Below are 27,673 nucleotides of genomic sequence, written 5' to 3'. Positions count from 1 at the left end.
GGTCTGTCTGACGTTCCTGTCTGTTATAGGGAAGGTTTTCAACGCCACTGTACTCTACAAAGGAATTGTTGGGTCTATGTAAATCATAAATAAGTCATATAGTGTGGTCTTTACCTACTCTGTAAAGTGTCCTGAGATAACTTTTGTTATGATTCGACACTATAAATAAAATTGAATTGAATCGAAAATTGAATTGACCGCGTGAGGGCGCGCGCGGTTCAACACTGGCTGCCTGCGTCACATGAGCTCGTCACATGACCGTCACATGACCGCCAGGGCAAACACAACAGGAAGAGAGGCTCCTCTTTGTTGCTGTAAGTGTTTCACACCTTATTTCACTCAGCGTGTGTGTCAGAGGAGCAGACCCGTGCTCCGGGACTGAATAACATTATAACAATATTATATAAAAACCGTGGGTTCCGTCTCCGCGGGGTGAACGTTGACTTTCGCGGCGGTACGTGCTGCTGCCCCGCGCGAGGACAGCGAACTCCATTACAAATTCAGCCAACTGAAGATCCTCTCGGTTAGCACCAGAGGTACGTACACTTACAGACACCACCTGAGGCGTGTCCTGCATGGACGCGACCCGCGGGTTGGTTCGGCACACATGTACACTTCCACATATGATTCGAACTAGCGAGGATACAGAAACGTGTGACAGTCTTTCGTTATGATGGCACACGTCGTTGTGGGGAGCAGGAACTAACTGGAGCTGAAGACAAGAACTGCAGGATTTAGACCCGTCCCTTTTTGTTACTGGAATAAATATGAAAAGTCATAAATGTTTTAATAAATTAATGATGAATTACTTTTACAGCAAACGGAAAATCACTCCAAGGGGAACATTTGTTTGGAATTCTTACTTTTTTATTATTCAGTGGGGAAAAAAACATGGCTTCTTCCGTATAAATGCGTATCATCTATTACATTGACAGAATTACATTATAAAATCTTGCACAATATTTACCCCACCAATACATTTGTTTCAAGGTTTGCAGATGTGGATAACAAATGTGAGTTTTGTAAGAGTGAAGATGAAACTATGCTGCATTTATTCTTGAGTGTCAGTGAAACTTTGGAGTTCTGGGAAAAATGTTGAAAGCTTTTTTAATATTCAATACAAACACTTAATTAAATCAGAAGCAAAAGACGTCATTACCTGCTATGAAAACAAAACAACACAGTGGATTAATGTCAGATTAGTAGTTCTTCTGGGGAAGCATCACATCCATAAAGCTCAATTCTCCAAATCTCCACCAAACTTGAATCCCTTAAATTCGAATTACGTAACTATTTTTAGTCTGTCCAGATTATCAATAATGAGAAATGTAATTAAACCACATAAGTTACATGACTGTTTTAAAGATGTGTAACAGTATAGCCCGCATCTTAATTTAACTTCTTTACATGTATCTATTTGACTTTATCTATTGTCTTCTTTCTCTCTATGCCTTTGTATCTTATTAAGTATCCTTGTGTAATGTTATTATAATTTAATGTCTATTGTTTACTGAAAGGAGAACTGACTGTCTTTACACTTTTTGTCAAGTATGATGAAGCACTGTTCTGTTTGTACTAGATTTGTTCAAATTGCAAATAAAGAATATAAAAAAATAAACCTAACTGGAGCTGCTGGGGCACTTCAAATGTAACAGCTGTCATTCCCTTCGTCTACTGAGGTGTAACGCTCCAATGGCGCCATGAATATGACTGTTTCCAGGGTTAGACTACGTGTGTCGGTTGTTTGGACATTTAGCTTATTTTGATGTGATTATGTTAGCTTATTGTCACTCTGATCCTTCCCCACCTTTGTATTGAAACTGTTGCACAATCATTTTCCTCGGGATAAATAAAGCTTCTTGAATCTTGAATCATGAATTTGGAGATTTTTGAATGGAGTTTGGCTCGAAGGTTGAGCGGGAGTAATAAAAACTGCTCACTGCAATATTTTATTTCATTTTACGCTTTTGATCAATTTAGAGCAGTTTATTGCACAGTTCAAACTTATTATACACTGTATTGCTCTATGTTAGAATAATGCTACTCTGTCGCAGCTAGACACTTGGAACTCATGGATGTAACCGCATCATTTGTAGGGGAGTCTGGGGTTGGTTGTCCCACTGCTCTGGTTGTTGGTTGTCCTGGTGGTTGGTTGTCCTTGTGGTTGGTTGTCCTTGTGGTTGGTTGTCCTTGTGGTTGGTTGTCCTGGTGGTTGGTTGTCATGCTGGTTGGTTGTCTCACTGCTCTGGTGGTTTGTTGTCTCACTGCTCTGGTGGTTTGTTGTGTCACTGCTCTGGTGGTTGGTTGTCTCACTGCTCTGATGGTTGGTTGTCCCAATGCTCTGGTGGTTGGTTGTCTCACTGCTCTGGTCGTTGGTTGTCTAACTGCTCTGGTGGTTGGTTGTCCCACTGCTCTGGTGGTTGGTTTTCTCACTGCTCTGGTGGTTGGTTTTCTCACTGCTCTGGTGGTTGGTTGTCCCACTGCTCTGGTGGTTGGTTTTCTCACTGCTCTGGTGGTTGGTTGTCCCACTGCTCTGGTGGTTGGTTGTCTCACTGCTCTGGTGGTTGGTTGTCTCACTGCTCTGGTCGTTGGTTGTCTAACTGCTCTGGTGGTTGGTTGTCTAACTGCTCTGGTGGTTGGTTGTCTAACTGCTCTGGTTGTTGGTTGTCTCACTGCTCTGGTGGTTGGTTGTCCTGGTGGTTGGTTGTCGTGCTGGTTGGTTGTCTCACTGCTCTGGTTGTTGGTTGTCTCACTGCTCTGGTGGTTGGTTGTCCTGGTGGTTTGTTGTCCCACTGCTCTGGTGGTTGGTTGTCTCACGATGGTTGTCCCACTGCTCTGGTGGTTGGTTGGTTGTCCCACTGCTCTGGTGGTTTGTTGTCCCAAGTATGGGTAAAGTTTTTTCAGTTATAGATATGTAGTTGGTTTTTTGTTTCTTTGTTGGCAGAATGGTCAGGAGCTCCAAAAGAACGGCAGACAGGGGCACACGCCACCAGACGTGTTCTTGTCTTTGACGCTTGGTCAAATCCTAGGTCAAAATACAAAGGGCCTTAATTGAGTGTTAAACAGCTTGGGATTTGAGCGTTTGAAAACTTCTTTGGTGTCTCTAGCTAAAAAAACAAACTTACAGTTACATGAGAGCCTGGCTGCAGCCGCCACTCTGAGGACAGCGCCGATCCCAGGCAGGAAATGCACACAAAAACTACAAAATAAAATGATTCTGATTATTTCGGTGCAGCCATCTTTTTCCATACGTAGACATACATTTAATTAATAAGTCATTTATAAGGCATGTACTACATATATTGGAGATCAAAATTTCAGAACAAATTATTACATACCTGATTTATTCTGAAATATTGTTTTTTTATTGTTCTTAATTCGATAAATTATCCTGTTGACAATCTGGTACATACTGTACTAGCATGTTTTTTTTAAATAACCAAGGCACTTCAAGAAAAACTTTTATTTTGTGAAAAAAACAGTCATCAGAATGAGAGAAGAGTGTTCATTTTTCAGAAGAGGAGATTTCAACAATGTTTTCTTCTCTAGGATTCAAAAATGAACAGGAAGTGTAGAGGCCACAGCTTTGAATGACTTCACCACATCTGCTCCCACAGGACATCACTAGTTTCTCACACTGCTCTGGTTTGATCTGCGTCCATTCTGACTCAGTCTCTTCCACAGTTCACTAACTGGAGTGGGTTTCTTAGACTTTACTTTGTTACCAAGGATTTTCCAGAGATTCTCTATGGGGTTTAGATCTGGACTCTGGCCATTTCATTGTTTCAATATTCTGAGCTTCAAGGCTTCAAGGAAACAGGTGAAGACCTGTTTTGCAGTGTGACAGGGGACATTGTCTTGTATGAAAATTGCAGCTGATCTGGAGACAGTTGCAGTTAAGGTGTTGCATGTTGGTGAAGGAGGTTCACATAAACATTTGCATTCACCCTGCCATGTAGCTGTACAAGAGGCCCAGCTCCTGCTGCAGAAAACATCCCCGAACCATGACATGACAATTCTAAAGTTCAATTTATTTTTGTCTGATGGGAAACATAATGTTTGGCGCCGGACTGGGAACGACTGAACCCCACGAGTCTAAAGAAGTCAGTTACATTTAGAGGAGGAAGTGTCAGAGTCCAGATCTACTGATCTGACACTCAGCACTTCTCTTCCTACACAGTGGTTACTGTTCTCTAATTTTGATCACAGCTTTTTTCACAAAATAAAGGTTTTTGTTGAAGTGGTTATTTGAAAAAAACATGCTAGTACAATTCTATCAAATTCTGAACAATAAAAAATAACAGTATTTCCGAATAATCAAGTATTAATAATTTGCTTTCTAATTTTGATCTTCAGTGTGTATTGTTTAATGTTCTTCGGTGTCGCTCATTCTGTTAAAATAAGACATAAACCTTAAAAGTTACAAATGTTTTCTTAAATCACTTTCATTGATAACTATGGGGACAACCAACCTCATACATTAATGGAACCAGCGCCATGGTGGGGTTGGTTGTACCAGAGCCCTAAAAGCCTAGTGTCCATGTCTTAAATATTTAAGAGTAAGACACATCACTGCAACTGAAACTTGAATTTATGAATAAATAAGCTTTGCATTGGAAAAATGTCAAACTATTCTTTCTGTGCTGTCTATCTCAATTTCCCAAGGTTATACATTAAATGAGACTTTAGAGTCGGATTCCTCTAAAACTGATCTTTTCTCTGTGCAAACCATCTCTGTGTCATACGGACATTCATGTGGTCGGAACAGATTAATTGAGGGATTACAGGAGACGGACAAATGGATGATTTTTTTTTATGGTCCTAAATAAACAGGAAACCGTATTTCATATCTATATTGTACTTTGCAGGGTTAGCGGTCACCATGGGGTCAGCAGTAGAGAGGACAGACGAACATGTGAGAGAGTATCTGATCTACCGCGGCTTCACCAGCACTCTCAAACACCTGGACACTGAGGTGAAAGCCGACAAGGAGAAAGGCTTCAGGGTACGACTGATGGAAATACAGATGAATATATATCTGTCTTACTCTTTAAAAAGTGATTATTTTTATGTCTGTCTTTAATCACAAACATCTTCGGCCTGCAGGTGGATAAGATCATCGACCAGCTGCAGCAGTTTGTCCAGAGCTTTGACCTGTTTGGGCTGAAGGAGTACTGGCTTTTCCTGGACAGACGTCTGTTCTGCAGACTGGAGGATGTTTACAGATCTACAGTCAACAAACTGAGAACGAGCCTGTACAGATACTATGTCATCAACACCGTCCAGGTAACATCCTGTAGTGCAATCCAAAACACTGTGCGAACGGTTGAAAATCTCTCTTGTGCAACCATACCTCCATCTTTTTATCATTCTAGAAAGGAAACCTGGAGAAGACTCAAGAGTTTTTCCAGAAGCAGGCGTTGGAGCTGCAGAGCCAGGTCGAGTGGCGGGATTGGTTCATCCTGCCGTTTATCCCCGCCCCCGAACAGAACCCCGCCTTCTCCCCGTACTTCTCCCGCCAGTGGGCCGACACCTTCCTGGTTTCGCTGCACAACTTCCTGTCGGTCCTCTTCCAGTGTATGCATATCCTTCAGCTGAACCCACAGCTACAGTGTTACAGTTTGCAGTTTAACGTACAGTTTGTAGCTACATTCAATGTAATAGTGAAGACCTGGTGCGTGTCTGAAACTCTAGATCAGGTGTGTCAAACTGATCCAGTAAAGAGCTGCTGTGGCTGCAGGTTTTTATTCCAAAAAAGCAAAAACACACCTGACTTGAGTCATGCAATCACCTGAATTGTCTCCATGCAGTTGATTTGTTGGATCAGGTGTGTTCTTGCTTGGTTGGAATGAAAACCTACAGCCACAGCGGCCCTTAACTGGATCACTTTGACACCCCTGCTCTAGAGGGTTCCACACTGATCCACTGTGTCTGCGTGTACTGTTAGCCACGACCCTGACCCTGCTGGTTTCCAGTCCTTGACTGATTGTCACCCCAGCCAGTCCTGCTGAGTTTTGATGCTGAAGTCCAAAGGACGACGAACCTGACGGAAGAGAACGAACAGCTCCGCCAGATGGTGAGAATAAAATTAAAAAAAAATTTGCTGTTTTGTTTTTACACTAATTTTTATAGAAAAAAATAAAGCAAAAAGGTTTAAGCAGTTCCTTTACATTTCAAAATGGGTCATGGATTTTTATTGGGTCCCCAATCAGCAGAGTAAAATGCATTACAGTGCTATGATATGTATTTTCCTAATGAAAATACAAGATGAGCCTTCTTTTTCCCTCCTCCGTCCTTTCTCTCATGAACCTTGACCTGAAAAACATGTTCACGCTCTCATGCTCAGGTAACATTGAGTGTTACTTCTGTGATTTAGTTTAAAGATATCATCTATAAGATTTTCATCGAGTTGATTGTCTGTTAAGTTCCTATCTATCAAAGAGTGAGTTAAAACAATGGTGATTGATCATATGACCCACTAATGAAAGCACTTGGTGCCACTTTGCTAAGTAATCCCATCTATGTGTCTGTGGAGACATTCCCTCTCTAAGGGTACGTCCACACGATCAAAAACGACCCTTTTTTTTCTCTGTTGCTCTTAAAAAACTTTCCGTCCACACGGCCTCGGCTCAAGAAATATCTGCATCCACACGAAACCAGTGAAACCTGTTAAAAACACTGTATTACACATGCAAGGCCTGGATGTGGCGCTGTAACTGCCACAGAAATACACCAACAACGGAGAAGAAGAGAATGAGATGTTGTGGAGAATACAGACACCGGAGAGTTTCTCTCCAAATCTGGAGACTTCCCAAATCCTCCTCCATCGTAGAGAGAAACGTGTCACTGTTTCTGGTGTTATTGGAGACTTTGGTGCTGTTTTGGACTCTGATGACAATGCACAATGACAAAAAAAAATTAAAGGAATCAGGTTTTCATGTGTCTCCAGCGCTCTGTAGCAGATTGCCTGAATGATCTTTTGTTAGCTTGCCAGTCTGTGTTTAATCAGACACTTTAATGGTTGGGTTCGTATTAAAGGTCAATCCCCACATGGATAAATTAATCAATGTTAAAGGTGTTAAAAATCACCAGACAGAAGGATCACAATTATACAGCAATAATCATAGCCGTAATGCAAACTCTGTTTAAATCAGTGTATCACACAATGAGCTACACTCGGCATCAGAAAATGTCTGTTAAATAATGTTAAAAAGGTCCAAATAATGTTTTCCAACAGAAACAGTCCAAAGTCAAATCAAAAATCACTTTATAGTTTCAAGCACAACAAAATTAACAAAGGATTTCAGTTTGTTTAATTCTGTTTTAGTTGTTTTTTTGTAGGAGTGAATCAACTGCTCAAACTAAAAAATAAAGGATCTCTGATAAGTTTCAGTTTCGTTTTCCTCGTCAGGAGTGGAGCCTCTTCCCAAAAAATCTAACAAACGATCTTTGAACAAGTGAATCTCCAACGCTGTCAGAGTTTTCTGAGAATTGTAAACATGCAACCATGTAGAGACAGAATTTATATGATGTCGTGTAAATAAGATCAATAACGTAAGGCTGTTTAGTTTGTTTACTTAAAAGAGAAGGTATAGAGCTGTTCTATGGGAAAGAGATCCTTAAATGACTTCTGCTGGGTTCTGACGCCATTCAGAAAATGCAATTACATAAAATCAACTTTACTTTTAAGGGGGGCGGGGATGCCGTTGGGGGGGAAACACTGATATGTGTGGAGATTTTCAATTGTGCCTTTTTTTTAGATAAGATACAACATTTTAAGGTTCCCATTCTTCTTGCTTTGAACTTAATTTTAACGACCTATTGTTGATATTTAGTTGTATTGCATTTGTACTTTTTGTCATACCTTCTTGAATTGTTAATTGCTTTGAGGTGTTTAACACCCAGCCTGTCGTGGTCTATTTCAAGGAAAACCAGACTACATCTTAAAGTTTAAAATGTTTATTATAAAAACAGCGAATAATCTCCTTCTTGGCCAAAAGGTCTCTGTGGGGTCGAAATCGCAGTCATCCTGGCTTTCATTCAAGCTGTTATCTGCAACCAATGATCCAGAAAGAGCGCTGAGTCCCACCCACTCAAAGCATTTATACAGCAATAAAGTTCATTGGGCTTTTGTGATTGGTTCAGAATGTTGCTGAGGCGGTCCCTGGTTCAGGCTTTAGAAAGTCCATCAATCCCAGACTGGCTCTCATTCATTAACAAGTTTAATCCTCCTCCCCCTGGTCACATGGTTCCTCCAATGAACAGCCAGTTGCTGTAGAAAGAACACTCCCTACTCTGCCACTTCCACTTCCTGGGGATCTGACTGCACCTAGTTTTAAACTGGAGCTTATCAGCAACATCCTTTAATTATGCCATCTGTGTTAAATTGATAATAATGTGAAAGCATGCAAAATCATCTGTATTTAACATCTATACATACACAGTAACAAAACGTCAATTATATTGTGACAAAAATAAACACTTCATGTTTAAAAATCCCCACAAGTCCCATGTTGGGGTTTGGCTAGTATTTTGTATTGTATCTGACCTTTGCGTCTTGTCTCATCTCGTCCAGCTGTTTGCCCTGCAGACAGAGAGTCGGGACCAGAGAGAGGGAGACGAGATGGTCCACCACAAGCTGCCGCTGTACGTCCAAAACATGGACCGTCTGGGAGACACTGAGCTGTGAGACACTAACATCACTGTCTTTACTGATGACTGAGCCACTAAGATGGTTGCCATTCTGTCAGGTTTTTTTTTTAATATTCAAACGTTGACAACATAATGCTTTTAACCAAGGTTATTTATTGGAGCAGGAGTGTATACATTTCTTGTTATGGCTTTTCCCACTGACCCCAATAGCCTTTTTACTCCCTCAGTCAAACCAAGATTGCTGCCATGCTTTAAATGAAATGGAAATATTAGTTTTCTGATGTAGAGAATCTCTGGATCTAAACTGTTTAAAGACACTAGATCAAAAGTACTACTTGTTTATCAGTGTAAGCTCTTAAATGAAAACCAAAAACAGTATTATTAGTGTTAGTGTCATTACAGATGGCAGCCATTTTATATCCTCTCTCTGAATGGTCTTTCTATCCATCGCAGTTGTGTTTTTCACACTGATGTTCTTTAATTTCATACCACCAAACACAGGATGGACACACAACATGTTTCTGTTCTGTGTTAGCACTTTAGCATGCTAGCTTGTTGTTTAATTTCATGTCAGTGCATTGACTGACTGCATTTGTTTTTATCCTATTTTATTTTAAAAGTTGAACTATTAGGTCTAATGTGTCGATAGGTAAAGAATTGAGACCTAAATTTTCGGACATAACATAGCCGACCTCGTGCTAAAAGAAAGGTGCTAAAGCTAATGCTAATGAAAAGTTAAATGTATGTTTCGGGTTCTGAGTTTTATCTTTGATTTCTAAAGATAAAGTAGCAATTTTTTAGAATTAAGTCTGAAATACTGAGTAACGCTAAAGAAGTCAGATGTGTAAGACTAAAATGTTTTAAATTAACATAATTTCTTATGCTTTGGCATTAATCATCTTCCCTACAAACAGCAGTTTTATGAAAGGCAAACGTGATGAGGAGGGAGAGTGGGAGGAAGTCTTATTTTTTTCAGATCAGTGAAGTTGCCACAGGCTGTCATTCAGAAACTGCCATAGTTTTATCACAGAGTCACTTTTAAATGAATTTTGGGGCACTTTAAAGCAGACAAAACTGCTGAATTATTTTCTGTTTATTCATATAAAATATATATTTAGAAAAACTATTACCTAACTTATTGTTAATGATATAGTATTTATGCTGTGTTGTGCTGTGTGCTGTGATGGAGTTGATGTTGCCAAATAAACAATTCACCTGATGAATTGTTGTTTCTTGTCAGTACGATCCATTTTTTAAATTTTCACATAAGGTTTTCACACACTGACGAAGGACTGTAGACTGCACTGACAAATGTAGTATGCCCTAAAATTAAAGTGTAATTCTGGTGCAAAATCATCCCATGGTCTTCTTTGGCACTTGCATGCATCAACTTAGCCATCAAGACGGTTGTTTTTGCTTATGAACTATTAACAGAGAAATCCGGTAGAGTCACTTATAGCCGGACGTGGCTAACAGTGATTAGCTTGGGGCAGTACGTTGAAGGCATTAAAGCCTCTTTTTTAACTACCAATACTGCTCAAAATTACACCAAACCAACACAGCACCAACAACGTAGTTAGTGAACCCAGAGTTTATTAAAAGAGTGTTTTAAAGACTCACCTACTGGCCCCTGTACCAGCTCCTCTCATAGTAAAGTCTGTTCAAGTGGATTACCAAAGTCAATCCCAAAGGAAGGAGCCCATTGGTGCTTTGTTTTATGTGTAGAGACTCTTCTCATGCTGCTGCAGAGGTTTGCTTTTATTTTGAGCACTATTAGTGGTTAAAAAAGGCGTTTGAATGCCTTCACCATACTGCCCCGAGCTAATCAGTGTTAGCCACGTCCGGCTGTTAGCGGCTCTACCAGATTCCGCCGTTAGAAGTTTATACACAAAAAAATTGTCTCGATGGCTTGTGTGATGTATGTTAGTGCCAAAGAAACCTGGGATGAACTTGCGCAAGAATTACACTTTAATACTAATAATAATAAACAAAAATATACAGTGTAGAAAATTCCAAGCTAAATAGAACTTCGAATAAATCAAGAAAGGAGGAAGTCTTTCCGCTGACGCGTGTTCTGGTTAGGTTGTCCAATACATTTTTTTTACAAAGTTGCACTGTTTTGAATTTTTATTTTGAACCATTTAAAGGACAAATCCGTTGAGGTATATACATTTGGTTATTGCAAAAATAATCTAAAGGTCCACAAACTTGTACCCAAGTATGGGTTAACACGGCCGGAAGACCCTTAAGCCTTTTCCCACTGTTATTAGGAATGCATAAACCTACTAAGATCAAATATAAAATGAATATGCACCAAAAAAAAATTAGCTCAGGAGGCATTTGGCTCCGACATACAGTAAACCATTATGAGATATTAATATGTAACCAGTGAAGTGATGTAGGGATGGTCAAATATTATTCGATACACACTGGGAACTATTTGACTACACTACACTACAGTGCTGTTTGGTCACATATTTCTGTCTTCACTCAACAGGCATTCTGTTCTATTATGTCCGTGCCGGCCTGAGCCCAACACAGTTAATGTATGCTGAAGCACTGAGTTTGTGTTCCCCTGTCTGCAGTACAGGTCAACCTGTCCATATGTCTGTTTAGGAGCGCTGCTGAAGCTGTGTAACTGCTGGTAGCCAACTAATGTTACAGGCACTAATTTCCACTAAAAAGAACTTTAAGCAACATGTCAAGTGGGCCGAACCGATCATCATTTGTAAATATTTGTCCATGGGCCCGTCTTCCAAGAGACTAGCAGCAGGTCCTTATTGTATTGATGTAAATGTGAGCACATTTTCCACAAACCACATATCTCCTGAACATTCTGACAATAAAATAGTCCTTTTCAGTTGGACAAATCAGGAGAAAATTTACTTTATTGAAGACCTGTTGCTCTCTCATCAACAAACTCTCCTTTGCCTTTGGTACCTTTGGTAACATCGAGCCAGTCTCATCCCACTGTAGCAAATGCTACTATGCCCTCCTGCGAAAAAGAATCGAATGTGACTACCGGGACTATAGAAGATATTCTAAAGCATGGCAGAATACTGTACATTACGGTGGTCAAAGATGTAAGATTTAAAAATGAGTATTACAATTGTTTAGATAACAGTGTGGTCTGCAGCATTGTTTTCTGTGCTTCATCCTATCAAACTATTGTGCATGTGAAACTGCCGATCTGTAACCAGGACTGCATTCTATATTAGCTATAGACTTAAAAACCTGAGAGCATGCATTGAAGTATTCTAGGAAGGAATATGTATGGTAGAAGAGAAAAGCATCAGGATCAACACCTACTAGCTTGGTATCATCGGCATAGCAACAAATGAGATACTTGCCATGCTTAAAGACATATCAGAAGAAACAACTCCACATCTTTTTACAACATATGTAATAATCTAGTAGGCAGGTAACCGTGTAATTTGTATTTCCAATTTATATAAATAACGTCAAAAAGAAACATAAAATACACTCACAGCCTAGCACGCAACAACATCTAACATGCCTTTGGTAGTTCTAATGAAGGGTGTTTGGCATGATTAAGCCATTGAAATGGACATAAGCTCCTGTTCAACAAGACATGAAGAAACAAAATGGCCCAACATGAGATCCCATTTTAAAAAGGCTTGGCTGAATGCATGTTAAAGTGAAATTCCAGCATAAAATCATCCCATGGTCTTTTTCGGCAAATAAACTCATCAAATAAGCCATAGAGACAAATTATTTTCCTGTGACAACTATTAACGACAATATCCCGGAGAGTCACTAACAGTCGCTAACAACCGAATGCGGCTAACACTGATTAGCTCGGGCAGCACGGTCAAGGCATTAAAACGTCTTTTTTAACCACTAATACTTCAAAATAACACCAAACCTCTGCAGCAGCATGAGAAGGATGTTTGAAGACTTACCAACTGGCCCCTGTACCAGCTCCTCTCATAGTAAAGTCCATTCAAGTGGATTACCAAAGTCAGTTTATGTACAGTCTATGGATAATAGCTTGATGCCCAAATTTGTGTTAGCAGTTAGCTTCCCAGCTACAACAGGTTTTGAGCTAGCCCTCAGTAGACAAACTCTTCTTTGATCTTTAAACTTTCAGGCGTGAGCAGGACTTGACAGTGATGATAATTATAACATCAGTAGGTAAGTTTCCATTTACCTGGTTTTATGCGCAAATTAAAATTCACATGAAAAACAGGTGGATGGAAATGCCAGAAATTTGAAAAAAATATAATCTTTATATATTGATAGACTGAGGTAAATTTGGCGTATAGATAATAACAAAAGGCAACAAAGTGCAATGAAAATTGACTTACGAATAAATAGCGATGTTCATGCAGCATGTGACTGTTGAAGCTTCTCAAGGTTAAAGGCAGTCACCTCTCATGTCATCAAGCACACCTGAACCACATCTGTCGCTGCCAATAGCTTCTCACAGGACGCTCATTGATCCAAACAGTGCTGGATCAAAACCCATTACTTGAAGCATGGATTTTCCATGATCTCCTAATACCATGAGAATCCAGCTGCCGTGCAACGGTTAACAAACCGTAGTCGACTTCAAATTGAGAGGAAGTGTTAATGGATTAAATTGGGTTTTGTTCTACTTTTACCAGTGAATCTCCGCATGTTCTTAAATCTTAACTTAATTACAGCTTGAATTCATTTTGTACACATTCACTACTTTGATGTTAAACTTCGTTACTTTTTACTCTCTCCCCCAAAACTCTTAGGGATTTGGTGTCAAGCCAGCGCCCAGTCAGCACCACAACCACTCCTTCCAGAAACTTCTTCTCGACATTCCTGGTGCAGGGCAGACGCACTTCAGTGAAACCACTTCAGTTGCCCACCGCATCCTCGCCAAGCCAGGTAGCACTGGGCAGGAAGGACCCACCCATTAATCCGGTAAGAGCGGGGCACTCTGAATTTTGTAGAATTCTCGATTGGTCACAAAAACTGAAAATCCAATCAATAGCCACACTGCTAACGCGAGTTAAGCTGCAGTTCCTCTAATTTCCCCAACCCACTGCTCCAAGAAATACGGAAAACGGTATTAAAGTGAATTGGTAAACCCCCAACTTCCAAACCAAAATACAAGATCAAAAAGATTTTTCCACAAGTGATTATTTTTCTTCTTTTTCTGTAATTCTGAATGGAGCTTTTGAAAAATGACCATCCCATTGTTGTTGATCATTCAGACACGAAACTCCAAACCCAAACTGACCATCTCTCATTGGCTGGTAGCATTGGGTATTGTTATTTTGTTTGACCCCTTTGCCCTGAGACGGTGTGGCCTTGGCTATAAAAAGTCTCTTTGGAGACCTGAAGGGAGCTACACAGATGTTACAGTTATGGCAGCCATATTGAAGGTCTACAACATTTTGAGATGCTGATAGAATTCTGACTGGAGTGAATATAATGAATGTGTCTTTTCTAGCCGGCAAAGTCAAAAGAGGCAGTCCAAGCAAAAGAGGTGAAGCCAGTTTCCAGTCAGGTATCAACCAGTGAACCTGCAAGCTCCCAGTCCCAACAGTCAACAAACCAGCCCACAAGCCAGTCATCACATCCCAGACACAAGAGAATCCAGGAGCATGAAAAAGAGAGGAAGGAGCTTTTCTCCAAACCAGCACCGCAGGTACCTGAAGGGTGGGACTGAGGGAACTTTGGTATTGGAACTCGGGTTGCCTGGTTCAATCTTGTTTTATTTAAGGAATAGTTCAACATTTTGCAAAATATATGTTTTCAGTGGAAGATTACACGGTGATATTGCTCTCAGGACTGTATGTTAAGTAACTAGAGCCAGCTTAGCTTAGCATAAAGCTAGTTTAGATCTCTCCAAAGTTCACCTGCCAACATTTCTAAACGATGCAACACTTTTTTTAACAATTTCTTTGTTTCCACAAAATGCCAGCTGCTGCCTATGCAAAGACTTTGTCTTTGTGTTTCTGTTACTACTTTGATTTTACTTATTGCTTTGATACGTTTAAGGAATGAACCCATACACAATTTCATTGTTCTAAGTATTGAGATGATATAAGGATTCTGATTCTGATTCTGAGGTAGTCAGTTGGGTTTTCAACAGTTGATTTTACACTGGGGTACTCTATATGGTCTTCCATAGAGTAAGAAGTCATACTGTGTGGATGAGATGGAGCAGATAATATTCTCAACATTCACTACACAGGCTGCCCCCATTTAAGAGACCTGAAGTGTATACCAATTCATTCCATGGGCCTAAAATGTGCTATATTTAGTATTAAGAATCTTTGTTTTAAGTTTTTGTCTCTGTGACCGAGTTATCCAGCTAAATTGCTGTTAGCTAAAAGTAGCATGCCAGCTAGTTTGGTGAGCTGTAGCTTTTCACCTAATCTGTAAGCAGAACCAGAACCATCTATTTGATGAATACGTACAAATAAATGTTCAGTCTCACCGTGCACTGCAAATAATTAACTTACCCATGTTGTTGGCAGTTATTGCATAATAAACTGCATTATGTTTCAAGTTCAGCGGTTGTAAATGCTGACTGATTCCATTCACACTGACAACATCATTCCATGTGATATCTTCAGACACCAGAGAAGAAGTGGGATGGGGCAGAGGTTGAGCCTCTTGCCGAAAGCTCCAACGAACCTCCTGACTCCTGCTCGAACAGCAGGAGCTGTGGGGGAGGAGCAGAGGGAGGAGGTCTGTCAGCAGAACAGCCTTTCATCAAACTCAGCCAGGAGGAGTACGGAGAACACCACTCATCCATCATGCACTGCAGGTCTGCCTTCAACACAATTCCAGTTTGGTTTAACTGCACAACAGGGGACGGGACTACTGACTGACCTCACCCCTTTCCTGCTCAAAGTGTCTCACATTCATGAGCATGCTTGGTTTGTAAACAAAGTAACAGACTGAACACCATGTGAGGAAAGTTTATATTTAATTGTAGGTGGACTGGCATTTAAAGTCACATAAAACAGTTATTCCTAACCTGAGAGTACCTCTGCTGTTGTCAGGGGGTATGTGGAAAGATTGTAGAGAAGCTCAACTAATTATAAAAAATAGAAATTATGATTTGTCAGCTGTACCACCTTACAATACATGTTGTTGTTATGTGGGCGAAAACTAGTTAGGAAGTGAGCACAGATGTATAAACAGTTTTTAAATGGATAGATAGAAGTAACTAGTTAAAAGTAATGGATAAACGGTTAAAATAGCTCAAATTAGTGCATAAATGGTTGACGTAGGTCACTAAAAGTAGACCGATATGTCTGGCTAGCTTAACTTAACTAGCTTAAGTAATGCTGTGTCCTAAATCACGCACTTCAGTGAGTGGCCTGACATTCGTGCACTGTGTCCTCTGTACTCAGTGCAAATCACACACTGCCAAGCACTTACCTGAAATAACAATCTTATTTCTTCCCTTGTTTTTTTTTTCTAAAAGCTTTTCCAACAACTCTTCTGATTTCCACCAAAAATCCTTGTGATCCTCTTTTTACATTTATAAAGTGAATCTAGTTGTTTCTGCTCCGTTGCGCTTTTGTCTGCCATTTTCCAGTTTGAATTAAGTTCCGCCTCTTCCGCTACTTACTAGCTAACAGTAGCTAATGGATAAATGGTTGAAGCATTCAGCTTCGCTCCAAGTAGTAGTAATGTGTACATGATGTCATCTGACATAAAAAATATTTAAAAAAAACCTAAAACAGTCCTTTTACTCTCTTTCTTTTATTTCCCTTCTGTTTTCCAGGGTGGACTGTTCTGGTCGCCGGGTTGCCAGTTTGGATGTAGACGGAGTCATCAAGGTGAATCTGCATCATTTATCTTTTTGGGTTGTATGAACATGAAAAGAAAAAAAAAAGAAATTTCTGTCACTAATTGAAAAACATAATTAAACCTTCATCATCCTCCCCCTCAGGTGTGGTCATTCAATCCAATCATGCAGACCAAAGCCACAATCATGTCCAAGTCTCCCTTGCTGTCTCTGGAGTGGGCCGCCAAACCAGACAGGCTGGTACGAACAGGAGACATTGCACTTAGTATAGTGACATTAACAGCATTAATCGTGTTTCTGTTAATACTTTAGCTTGATAAATGATTATATTCAGTCATCAATAAAGTGCTGTGCTCAGGAAATAACCTGATTACTAAAGTAAACCTAAGTACTGTGATTCTGTAAGAAATTCTACAACAATAAATTGCTTGATTATATTCTACCTTTAATCAAATCACAAAACACCATAAACACCAATCCCCTTATACACAATGCACAAAACTAAAAAGAAACTAAACCAAAACAAAAATTCATATTCAATTCAGCATCGCATCTAAACATGTAAGGACAGAATGCAAAAATTAATTTAAGAGTATAAATACCATGCAACACATTATAGCAATAAAAATATGTTAGGCATAAAGCTTGAGCATGTCATTATTAAAAGTAGCCTGTATGTGACTAACTAAGGGTTCTTGTAGGGGGATAAAAATCCCACAAAGTCACATTATGGGGACCTATATAGGACCATATACTGTATACCTCCCATGTTGGGACACAGTGTTTTGGTTAGGTTAGGTTAAGTAATTTTAGGTAAGGATAAGTTAGGTTAGGTGAATTCATGTTAGGTGATGTTAGGTAATAATAGGTAATGATATGTTGTTAGGAATGTTAGGTTAAGTAATGTTAGTTTAGGTAAGGTTAGGTTAGGTAATGATAGGTTAGGTTAAGTAATGTTAAGTAATGATAGGTTAGGTTAGGTGAATTAATTTCAGGTGATGTTAGGTAATGATTGGTTAGGTTAAGTAATGTTAGGTTAGGTTATGTTATGTTAGGTTAGGTTAAGTAATGTCAGGTTATGTTAGGTTAGGTTAAGTAATCTTAGGTTATGTTAGGTTAGGTTAAGTAATGTTAGGTTAGGTTAGTTCAAGTAATGTTAGGTTAGGTTAGGTTAAGTAATGTTAGGTTAGGTTAGGTTAAGTTATGATAGGTTAGGTTAGGTTAGGTTAAGTTATGATAGGTTAGGTCAGGTAATGTTAGGTTAGGTAATGTTAGCTAGTGATAGGTTAGGTTATGTTAGGTTAGGTTAGGTTAAGTAATGATAGGTTAGGTTAGGTAATGTTATGTTAGGTTAGGTTAGGTTAAGTAATGTTAGGTTAGGTTATGTTATGTTAGGTTAGGTTAAGTAATGATAGGTTAGGTTAGGTAATGTTAGGTTAGGTAATGTTAGCTAATGATAGGTTAGGTTAGGGTAAGGCATGGCATGTAGTAGATTAAGTGAAGGTTAGTGTCTCATGGGAATGAATGCAACTCACTGAAATGTCCCTCTAAGTGATAAATGTCTGTGTGGTCAGTTGTTACTAGGCAGCGGTGTTGGCACAGTGCGACTGTATGATACGGACGCCAAGAAGAATCTTTATGAGATGAACATCGATGAAACTCATCCACGGTAAACATGCTTGTCTGTTCGCTGTACTGTATTACTGTTGCGGAGTGGGGAGCATGCACAGACCCGATAATAATCAGAGAACGCTGTTTACATTTGTGAATAATCAGGGAACTGAAGGAGTTCTCTAGGTCTGTTAACCGGCTTATTAGAACCCCAATTTTACCCGGGGAATGGTGTTTACATGATGTTAAAGAAACCGGGGTATGCCCTTAACCCGATTATGATCAGGTTTTTAAACTGCATGTAAACGCACTGATGAGTTTGTCACATAGCAATGAATAATTTTTGTTCTTTAAGTACAAATTCTGATACTAACATGTCCCTCTTTCTCTCAGTATCTTATCTTTAGCCTGCAGTCCCAGCGGTTCGTCATTTGTCTGTTCAGCTGCAGCTCTCAGTCGATCTGGAAGTGTCGAATCTGCACCTCGACTTCCTATACCAGTATCTGGAAAGCTGCTGCTCTGGGACACCAAGACTGTCAAACAACAGGTATCTCAACTCAACTCAAACTTTTTTTATAAAGCACATTTAAATCAACCAACACTCTAACAAAATGCTGTACAAGTCAATAAACAATACAATACAATAAAAAAAAAATACACATGAAATACCATAAACGGACGTCTTGCTCAGCCTGAATTGAAATCCAAGAAAAAATGCTAAGTCCTCAAGGAGGACTTAAACACTGCTAGGGTCTGGGCATATCTAAAATGTGAGGGCAGGCTATTCCAGAGCCCAGGGGCAGCCACCCCTGTTTTTAGTCCAACAGTTGATTTGCTGACGTCTGTGCTATAGTTGTAGTATGACAATGTAAAAGTTCAGTTAAGTACAGAGGTACCAGTACCAGTCCATTTAAAGCTTTAAAAACAAATAACATATAAGTTTAAAATCAATCCTGGAGCGGACAGGGAGCCTGTAGACTGAGGCCAAAACTGGTGTAATGTGGTCAAGCTTCTATGTTTAAGGATATCCAGTATGGATTCAGAGCAGACGGATCATCTTCTGGCATTAATAGAGTTAATAGAAGAAATAACTAGGCTTATAATAACTAAGCTTTTGATACCATAGATCTTGATTTATTAATTATTGGATGGACAAGTATGGTATCAGAGGGGTTGCACTAAATTGGCTGAAGAGCTATATAGAAAAAAGACAACAATCTGTGAAGATAGGTAACTATAAATCAGCAAGTATGGAAATTACTTGTGGAGTCCCACAGGGGTCAGTATTGGGACCTAAATTGTTTATTCTGTATATAAATGATATGTCCAGACTTAGTATCAAATTTCAGTTATATATATCAGTTTTCAGTTCTGAGGAAAATTTGCAGCAGCTTTTGGGGGTGATCACAATAGAAATGAGTAGATTAAAAATGTGGATTGACAAACAATTGATCACTCAATTTGAATAATACCAAACTTATAGTTCAGAAATCTTAAAATAAATACACAAGTACAAGTTATGATAAACAATTTTTGTAAAGAAAGAGTATATGAAAACAAATTTCTGGGTGTGATGTTAGATCACACCCAGAAATGGGCATAGTCTGACATCACCCACAGATTTCTGATGAGCCATTATCAATGTGGACAGCTGTTGACATCTTAGCAATGCCTGGCGCTGCCTAACTTCAGGCTAATCCACAAATGGGCAAACAGGTGGAGCTTGGATGAGCTCTTTGGAGATTTGCTCTGTTTTGCAGCCGGGCTCAAGTAGCCACTCGAAGAACGGCAGTTTTTGGCACTTCTGCGTGGGCTTCATTTTTTAGGTCGGAGGTCACTTGGGCAGGATCTATGTTGTCAGTCAGTAAAGTTGTCTGCTGAGGCGATTGTTTGGAATGAAAACCATCAGTTATTCGTCCTCAGCTGCACTACTTACTAATTGACTAATTTCCGAATATTACGAAGGTGAAAATATGCATTCCTTGTCGTTAGTTTTATGTGAGAATCAAAGGACATATCCTGATCAAAAATAACACCCAGATTCCTTACTGTGGTTCTGGAGGACAACACAACATCATCCAGAGTAACAATGTCTTTAGCTATTGAGTTTCGTAGGCCTTTGAGGCCAAGTACAATAATTTAATTTTTTTCTGAGTTTAACAGAAAATTGCAGGTCATCCTGCTTTTTATTTCCTTAATGCACATTTGAAGTTTAGCCAACTGATTGGTTTCTTCTGGTTTGATCGACATATTTAATTGTGTATCATCAGCATAACAAAGTGCTTCCTTATAATATTTCCTAAGGGAAGCATATGAAGAGCTCTTTTCCAAAACGAGATAAAAGCCAAATTTTAAAAAAATGAGTTTGTCATGCCACTTTGCTGTATACAGAACCTATTCACTGCTTCATCAGTGTTTCTGCCAAATCGCTATATTTCCTTGTTTAAAATGGTCCGCAAGATGCAGTTCCTTTCCAAACCGCGACCAGCGCCAAACCTATTTTTAGCCTAAATGCGTTACGTCCTCTCTCGACCAATCAGAATCCAGTGAGCGTTCTATGTGATCCAACATGGCGGCGCTCTGAAGCGGGAGAGTTTTTTGTTTTGTCCGTCCGTTCAACATGTTCAGACTGAGCCATAAACCACTTTGACAAGATAAATTGAATATTAACCAAATGTGTGGGTCTAGGTAAAAAATGTAACTTTCCTGAAAACTATTAAAATTAATTTATAGCCTTTTGGAAAAGAGCTCCTCATATGTAAGGTGAATAGAATCGGTTCAAGGATAGAACCCTGTGGAACTCAGTGACTAACTTTAGTGTACATGGAGGATTTGTTATTAACATGTACAAACTAAGATCTATTTCATAAATAAGACTTAAACCAGCTCAGTGCGGTTCCTTTAATGCCAATTGGATATAGCTGATTGGCAACTAATTTCTCAAGGATCTTAGAGAGAAAAGGAAGGTTAGATATAGGTCTATAATTGGCTAGAACCTCTGGATCAAGACTGGGCTTTTTAAGAAGAGGTTTAATTACAGCTACTTTAAAAGACTGTGGTACATCACCTGCTGATGAAGACATGTTAATCATATCTAATACAGGAGTGCTAACTAAAGGTAACATGTTTTTAAGTAATCTAGTTGGGATAGAGTCTAGGAGACAAGTACAAACCGGATTCCAAAAAAGTTGGGACACTACACAAATTGTGAATAAAAACTGAATGCAATGATGTGGAGATGGCAAATGTCAATATTTTATTCAGAATAGAACGTAGATGACAGATCAAAAGTTTAATCCGAGTAAATGTATCATTTTAAAGGAAAAATATGTTGATTCAAAATTTCACGGTGTCAACAAATCCCCAAAAAGTTGGGACAAGTAGCAATAAGAGGCTGGAAAAAGTCAATTTGAGCATAACGAAGAGCTGGAAGACCAATTAACACCAATTAGGTCAATTGGCAACATGATTGGGTATAAAAAGAGCTTCTCAGAGTGGCAGTGTCTCTCAGAAGCCAAGATGGGTAGAGGATCACCAATTCCCACAATGTTGCGCAGAAAGATAGTGGAGCAATATCAGAAAGGTGTTACCCAGCGAAAAATTGCAAAGACTTTGCAGTTATCATCATCAACTGTGCATAATATCATCCGAAGATTCAGAGAATCTGGAACAATCTCTGTGCGTAAGGGTCAAGGCCGTAAACCAATACTGGATGCCCGTGATCTCCGGGCCCTTAAACGACACTGCACCACAAACAGGAATGCTACTGTAAAGGAAATCACAGAATGGGCTCAGGAATACTTCCAGAAACCATTGTCAGTGAACACAATCCACCGTGCCATCCGCCGTTGCCAGCTGAAACTCTACAGTGCAAAGAAGAAGCCATTTCTAAGCAAGATCCACAAGCTCAGGCGTTTTAAATGGGCCAGGGATCATTTAAAATGGAGTGTGGCAAAATGGAAGACTGTTCTGTGGTCAGACGAGTCACGATTTGAAGTTCTTTTTGGAAATGTGGGACGCCATGTCATCCGGACCAAAGAGGACAAGGACAACCCAAGTTGTTATCAACGCTCAGTTCAGAAGCCTGCATCTCTGATGGTATGGGGTTGCATGAGTGCGTGTGGCATGGGCAGCTTGCATGTCTGGAAAGGCACCATCAATGCAGAAAAATATATTCAGGTTCTAGAACAACATATGCTCCCATCCAGACGTAATCTCTTTCAGGGAAGACCCTGCATTTTTCAACAAGATAATGCCAGACCACATTCTGCATCAATCACAACATCATGGCTGCGTAGGAGAAGGATCCGGGTACTGAAATGGCCAGTCTGCAGTCCAGATCTTTCACCTATAGAGAACATTTGGCGCATCATAAAGAGGAAGGTGCGACAAAGGAGGCCCAAGACGATTGATCAGTAAGAGGCCTGTATTAGACAAGAATGGGAGAGCATTCCTATTTCTAAACTTGAGAAACTGGTCTCCTCAGTCCCCAGACGTCTGTTGAGTGTTGTAAGAAGAAGGGGAGATGCCACACAGTGGAGAAAATGGCCTTGTCCCAACTTTTTTGGGATTTGTTGACACCATGAAATTTTGAATCAACATATTTTTCCCTTAAAATTATACATTTTCTCAGTTTAAACTTTTGTTCAGTGATTTATGTTCTATTCTGAATAAAATATTAGAAGTTGGCACCTCCACATCATTGCATTCAGTTTTTATTCACGATTTGTATAGTGTCCCAACTTTTTTGGAATCCGGTTTGTAGAAGGCTTTGATGCCGAAATGTGGCCCTCTGTCAGCCTGGCTACAGTGCTGAAAAGAAATCTAGGATTGTTCTTATTCTCCTCTATTAAAGATGAGCAACAGGCTGCTCTGGCATTACGGGGGGCCTTCCTATGTGTTTTTAGACTTTCATGCCAAACTGAGCGAGATTGCTCTTAGTTAGTGGAACACCATTTACTTTCTAATTTTCGCGATACTTGTTTTAATTCACGGGTTTGTGAGTTATACCACGGAGCTAACTTCCTCTGTTTCATTATCTTCTTTTTTAAATGAACAACAGACTCAAGTGTTGTTCGTAATGAGCCTGCAACACTGTCAACAAGGTGATCAATTTCAGAGAAACTAACGTTAGTACAAGAATCTGGAGTATAAGGATAAGGCATTAAATTAAATGCAGATGACAAGATCCTTAAATTTAGTTACAGCACTATCAGATAAACATCTAGTGTAGAAACTTTTGCCCAGAGGTGAGTAGTCCTGTAATACGAATTCAAAAGTTATTAAATAATGGTGTGATAAAATAGGATTCTGTGGAAAGTCTATTTAGTCATTGATTTCCACACCATAAACCAAAACAAGGTCGAGGGTGTGATTAAAACAGTGAGTAGGTTTATGTATACTCTGACTAAAACCAATCAAATCTAATAGAGAGATAAACACAGTACTGAGGCTTTTATTAACAACGTCCACATGAATATTAAAATCTCCTACAATGATTACTTTATCAGATTTAAGGACTAAATTTGACTAAACTCTGAGAATTCAGATAGAAATTCAGAGTACGGACCAGGAGCACGGTACACTTTAACAAGTACAATTGGCTGCACAGTTTTCCAGGTTGAATGTGAAAGACAAAGAACAAGACTTTCAAATTAATTATAATTTAGTTTAGGTTTGGGGTTAATTAATAGGCCTGAGTCATAAATAGCTGCAACGCCTCCTCCTCAGCCACTGCCTCAAGGAATATGAGTATTAATATGACTGGGAGGAGTGGATTCATTTAGGCTAACATATTCTTCAGGACACAGCCAGGTTTCAGTCAGACAGAGAACATCAATATGGTTATCTGATATCAGATCGTTTACTAATACAGCTTTAGATGACAGAGATCTGATGTTTAAAAGTCCACATTTTATTTTCAGTTTTTTTGCATTATCGCAGATTTGGTGTTTATTTCTATCAAGTTTTTCTGTATAGCTCCTCTTTTGTTAATTTTTGATTTAAATAATTTAAATGATCGTGGGGCAGACAGCGTTTGTATGGGATACTGAGTTGGACACTGCTCCAGGGTGATCGCAGAGTGGTGTTTTGCACTGCAACTCTGCTTCTTGAAGCCAACACTGGGTTGTTGTCATGGTTTAAGACCGCTAACAGACTAAGATATGAGAGCAGCTCCATTCAATGTAGGATGAGTACCACCTCTCCTAATAAGACCAGGGTTTCCCCAGAAAGATTATCTTCAACAAACCCCTTTTCCCCTGGTGCTGATGTGACGTGTGAAATATCTTGTGCCTTTTACTAATAACACTCATACACTAACTACTGTTATTGAGAGCTATGGTGATTGTAGTGTTACCATTAGCATGCTTATCATTAAGTTAAGCATATATCTCTCTGGCTGTACTGTGTAATCAGTGTTCTGTCTGTCTCTCAGCTCCAGTTCTCTTTAGAACCAGAACCAGTAGCCATTAACTGCACAGCCTTCAACCACAATGGAAACCTGCTGGTGACCGGAGGTGCTGATGGAGTCATCAGACTGTTTGGTCAGTGTTTATCAGGGAAACAACTTATGATATTTTAAATTGTAGATTCTTTGTTGATGACTATTTACGATCACCTATAGTGAATAATAATGACAGATGATCTCCAAGGCTCCATTCACGCTGCAGCTCCAAGTGACTCATGTGTGACCCATATCTTATTTGCTTTTGACAGTGTGTACAGCACCAGTCCCATTGAATCTGACATTTTCTAATCAGAATCAGGCCACTTTTAAATGTGCTACTGAATCAGATACGTATCAGATTTTTTTGAATGTGACTATAATCTGAACAGCCAGGTCACCTTTAGTGGGACTTTGGAGTCATTCTGACCCGCGCTGCACTGTTTTGGAAATAAATTACAAATAAAGCTGATTGAAAAAAGAAAGTGTACCACAGGCGGAGCCAGGAACAAAATGGACGACAGCAGTGAAGCAGGGGGCCCGTGGAGGGAGAGGGAAATTTTTATTAAATTTGCCCACTGTCTCCACACACTTTTTTCAGCATTAAAACATAAAGTCCTACAATATCATTTGCTGTTGCCATGTTGGCTTCCGTGAACACCGTTGTGGTGTGATATCATCAATGATCAGCTGTTCATATGGGTCACTTCAGGAGCGTGAACTGTTCATACAGACACAGCAATCCGTAGACAGGCCACATTTAAAGAAGTAATGTGAACAGACAAACAAAAAATTAATCGGAATTGTACTTTGGACCTGCAGTGTGAACGTAGCCTGGGTGACATCTGCAAAATATTTCTATGTAAAACAGTCAAAACTCTGATTCGTTCTTCTCAGCAAAGACTAGTAAACAAGTCCTGAGCCTTTTACAATGGAAACAGACAGCTTTTCAACTCCCCCCACCCTTTGACGGGCATAACACAAGCACTTTCCTCTTTCTGTGTGCTGTAAAGCTAGTCGTCATTTTCCCGAGAGATCGGACCCGGTGGCATGCAGAAGTGCAAAGTGAAAGTGAGGCTTATGGGGAGCGGGTCCAAACACCGGTGGTGTCATTTTCCTGTAGCCATTACGTTGTGCAATCAACATTTACTTTCATAATGATGAAAATTAAAGTTAAAACAGAAAAGTTGTCTATCTCCACTCTAGTGCACATTGTACAGTCCAGTATATTGATGAGTTTGTAAACATAATCCTACTTGATTTTATTTTGGAATACTTTCTGTAACATTTCCATCTGAATCACGCGGCCCTCGGAATTCTCTGCTGTAGATATGCAGCAGTACGAGAGCGCCATGAGCTGGAGAGCTCACGACGGAGAAGTTTACAGCGTGGAGTTCAGCTACGACGAAAACACCGTCTTCAGCATCGGAGAAGACGGCAAGGTGTGTGTTTATTTTGGAAAACCTATCATGGTTACCGAATGTCTACAGGTCCTAAAAACGGCTTTTAAATGTTGGACTTGAAAATGTGTTTTAATGTTGCCGAGCATTGTTGTTTGCAAAGAAACTTCCATAGCAGTTTTGAGTTAATAATCGTGTGTGTGTGTGTGTGTGTGTGTGTGTGTGTGTGTGCGTGCGCGTGTGTGTGTGTGTGTGTGTGTGTGTGTGTGTGTGTGTGTGTGTGTGTGTGTGTGTGTGTGTGTGTGTGTGTGTGTGTGTGTGTGTGTGTGTGTGTGTGTGTGTGTGTGTGTGTGTGTGTGTGTGTGTGTGTGTGTGTGTGTGTGTGTGTGTGTGTGTGTGTGTGTGTGTGTGTGTGTGTGTGTGTGTGTGTTTGCGCGCGCGCGTGTTCAGTTCATCCAGTGGAACATCCATCGGTGTGGGGTGAAGCAGTCGGAGCAGGTTCTACCTCAGGACGCCACTGGGCCCTTCATCCTGTCAGGGTACAGCGGGTACAAACAGGTGAGTAGTGTTACCATGGAAACAGGTTTGCCTCAGAGACTGCTGTCTCTTTGTATGTATTCATTTCCTTTCTTTATCTTTATTTAGAAAAAAACATTCATCATTTTACATATAACCAGTGTTGTATTTATTTATTTTCTTTGTAATAAATGAGGTCACAGGAAAATAAATCCTGCTGATGGAAAATGAGGTGAAAGAATGAAACAAAACAAACAGAATGAGCGTAATGACACCTTGATGTCTAATTTGTGAATGACCTCCTGTTCAGGTTCAAGTTCCTCGAGGTCGACTCTTTGCCTTTGACTCTGAAGGCCAACACATCCTGACCTGCTCCAGCACCGGAGGACTCATATACAGAGTAAATACCACACCTCCATAACATAAGATCACAGTTTATTTATCCGGAGGGGAAATTGCTGTTCCAACAGTTGCAAGTCATCATTACATGTGCACCTGTCAGCAGCACTCAACTGTTCTAGTCAAACTTTGAATCATCTTGAATATTTTATTTGTATCTCAGCTTCTTGAAATGCTCTTTAAAACTGTGTGTGTTTGTGTTGTGTATTTTGTGTATATGATTGAAAATAAGTTACTGTGAAGTTTTATTTTAATTTTAAGCACCGGGTCGATGTGAATATTTTCGTTTAAACTGTGTTTTAGATTTTGATTTTCTAACACGTCTCCCTTTCTGCTCCCCCTCTTCCAGCTGACCAATGGGGAGCCGGCTCTGGAGAGCGTGCTGTCACTGGGTGGGCACAGAGCGCCAGTGGTGACAGTTGATTGGTGCTCAGCGGTGGACTGCGGCACCTGCCTGTCTGCCTCCATGGACGGGAAGATCAAACTGAGCACGCTCCTGGCACAGAAGTCCTGATACACCTGAGGGGTCAGAGGTCATCCGCTTATAGTAAACTGACTCAGTTTGCTCAGTCACTGACGGAGATAATTCCAGAATCTGATAAATACAGAATGTCATCTGTTTCATGATCTGTTACAAACAATGAAAACTCACCAACTTGTTATTAATCCATATTAACATTAAAATCCCACTGAAAGCAAAATCTGAGAGCAGGTGTCTTTCTTAAAGCTGCATTTAAGAGGCCTCTGGAGCACAGTGTGACCTGGACCCTGACATATTATGTCAGTCGTCATAGCTAACATGTCAGCAAGCAGCTGCCTATTTGCACATAAAGCAGAGCAGTGTTATCATTCGCAGGTCATCCCTATGTTCTCCGCTCGGGG

General features: G+C 39.9%; 1 protein-coding gene across 2 annotated transcripts; it reads left to right on the top strand.

Moving 5' to 3' along the window:
* The first annotated feature begins 270 nt into the window (after positions 1-270).
* On the top strand, positions 271-27,482 carry wdr91 (WD repeat domain 91). Of its 2 annotated transcripts, none has more exons than XM_083929399.1 (18): positions 271-314; positions 4,869-5,005; positions 5,107-5,286; positions 5,376-5,583; positions 5,994-6,076; positions 8,576-8,685; positions 13,398-13,569; positions 14,102-14,299; positions 15,234-15,427; positions 16,397-16,451; positions 16,565-16,660; positions 17,995-18,089; positions 18,425-18,578; positions 24,468-24,576; positions 25,806-25,918; positions 26,327-26,434; positions 26,703-26,792; positions 27,141-27,482. In XM_083929399.1, exons 2-18 carry the CDS (start codon positions 4,883-4,885, stop codon positions 27,303-27,305), a joined length of 2,253 nt encoding a protein of 750 aa, XP_083785525.1. In that variant the 5' UTR covers positions 271-314; positions 4,869-4,882; the 3' UTR covers positions 27,306-27,482. The 2 variants fall into 2 exon arrangements, with proteins under 2 accessions (XP_083785525.1, XP_083785526.1); XM_083929400.1 differs by lacking the exon at positions 271-314 and adding an exon at positions 339-536.
* Positions 27,483-27,673: the final 191 nt, after the last annotated feature.

The sequence above is a fragment of the Echiichthys vipera genome (genome assembly GCF_963691815.1).
Source record: "Echiichthys vipera genome assembly, chromosome: 16".
Classification (NCBI taxonomy): domain Eukaryota; kingdom Metazoa; phylum Chordata; class Actinopteri; order Perciformes; family Trachinidae; genus Echiichthys; species Echiichthys vipera.
Note: the sequence above shows the minus strand (reverse complement) of the source record. Positions and strands in the feature narration are given on the sequence as shown.